We start from the raw sequence: 578 nt of genomic DNA, 5'->3' as shown, positions 1-578 counted from the left end.
GGGGAGAGCGGAGAGCCTGGTGGAACCTGGAGGGAAGGGGAGAGCGGCCGGGAGCTGGGGTGAGGACGTGCCCTGAGGATGCTCTGCTCCCTGCGTGGGGCTCCTGATGCAGCCCGGGAGGCCACGGCCCCCTCCGGGAGCCTGGGGGTGCTGGGATGGCGAGCTGGGGGGGGACAGACCCTTCGCAGCCCCATGTCCTACCCTGCCATCTGTGTTGTGGTGTCCCAGGGGCTGCTCTGCTCTTGGCGGCTGGACCGGGGTCGTGTTGGGACCCAGCTTGGCGCCGGCCGTGTTCCCCTCACCGATGGGTTTGAAGGTGCTGAAGAGGGGACGTCTGTCATCCGTGGGGTCCCCTGTCCCAGGGAGCGAGGAGAAATGGGCTCAGGGCAGCGTCACCTTCACCTTGTGCCCCCCATCCTAGGGCTCCATCACCCTGCTTCTCCCTGGGGAGACCACCCTGGACCCGTGTGGCGAGAAGGGACGATGACCCTGGGACCCCAGAGGAGAAAAACCCCGGGCACCGGTGAGCTGGGTGGGGTGGAGGAGAGGGGAAAACGTGCGGATCCCCCCAACCCCCC

The 578-nt window shown here is 68.2% G+C and overlaps 1 protein-coding gene across 1 annotated transcript in view; it reads right to left on the bottom strand.

Moving 5' to 3' along the window:
* LOC104133007 (SH2 domain-containing protein 2A) overlaps nt 1-578 on the bottom strand; it is a gene marked incomplete at its 3' end in the record, with an annotated part of 8,053 nt that overhangs the window by 4,015 nt on the left and 3,460 nt on the right. The window contains exon 2 of the mRNA XM_035901746.1: nt 202-353. Within this exon, the coding sequence (XP_035757639.1) occupies nt 202-353 (152 nt within the window). The remainder of the gene's footprint in view (nt 1-201; nt 354-578) is intronic.

Source organism: Egretta garzetta, unplaced genomic scaffold (genome assembly GCF_000687185.1).
Source record: "Egretta garzetta isolate BGI_Z169 unplaced genomic scaffold, ASM68718v1 scaffold839, whole genome shotgun sequence".
NCBI classification, from domain to species: domain Eukaryota; kingdom Metazoa; phylum Chordata; class Aves; order Pelecaniformes; family Ardeidae; genus Egretta; species Egretta garzetta.
Note: the sequence above shows the minus strand (reverse complement) of the source record. Positions and strands in the feature narration are given on the sequence as shown.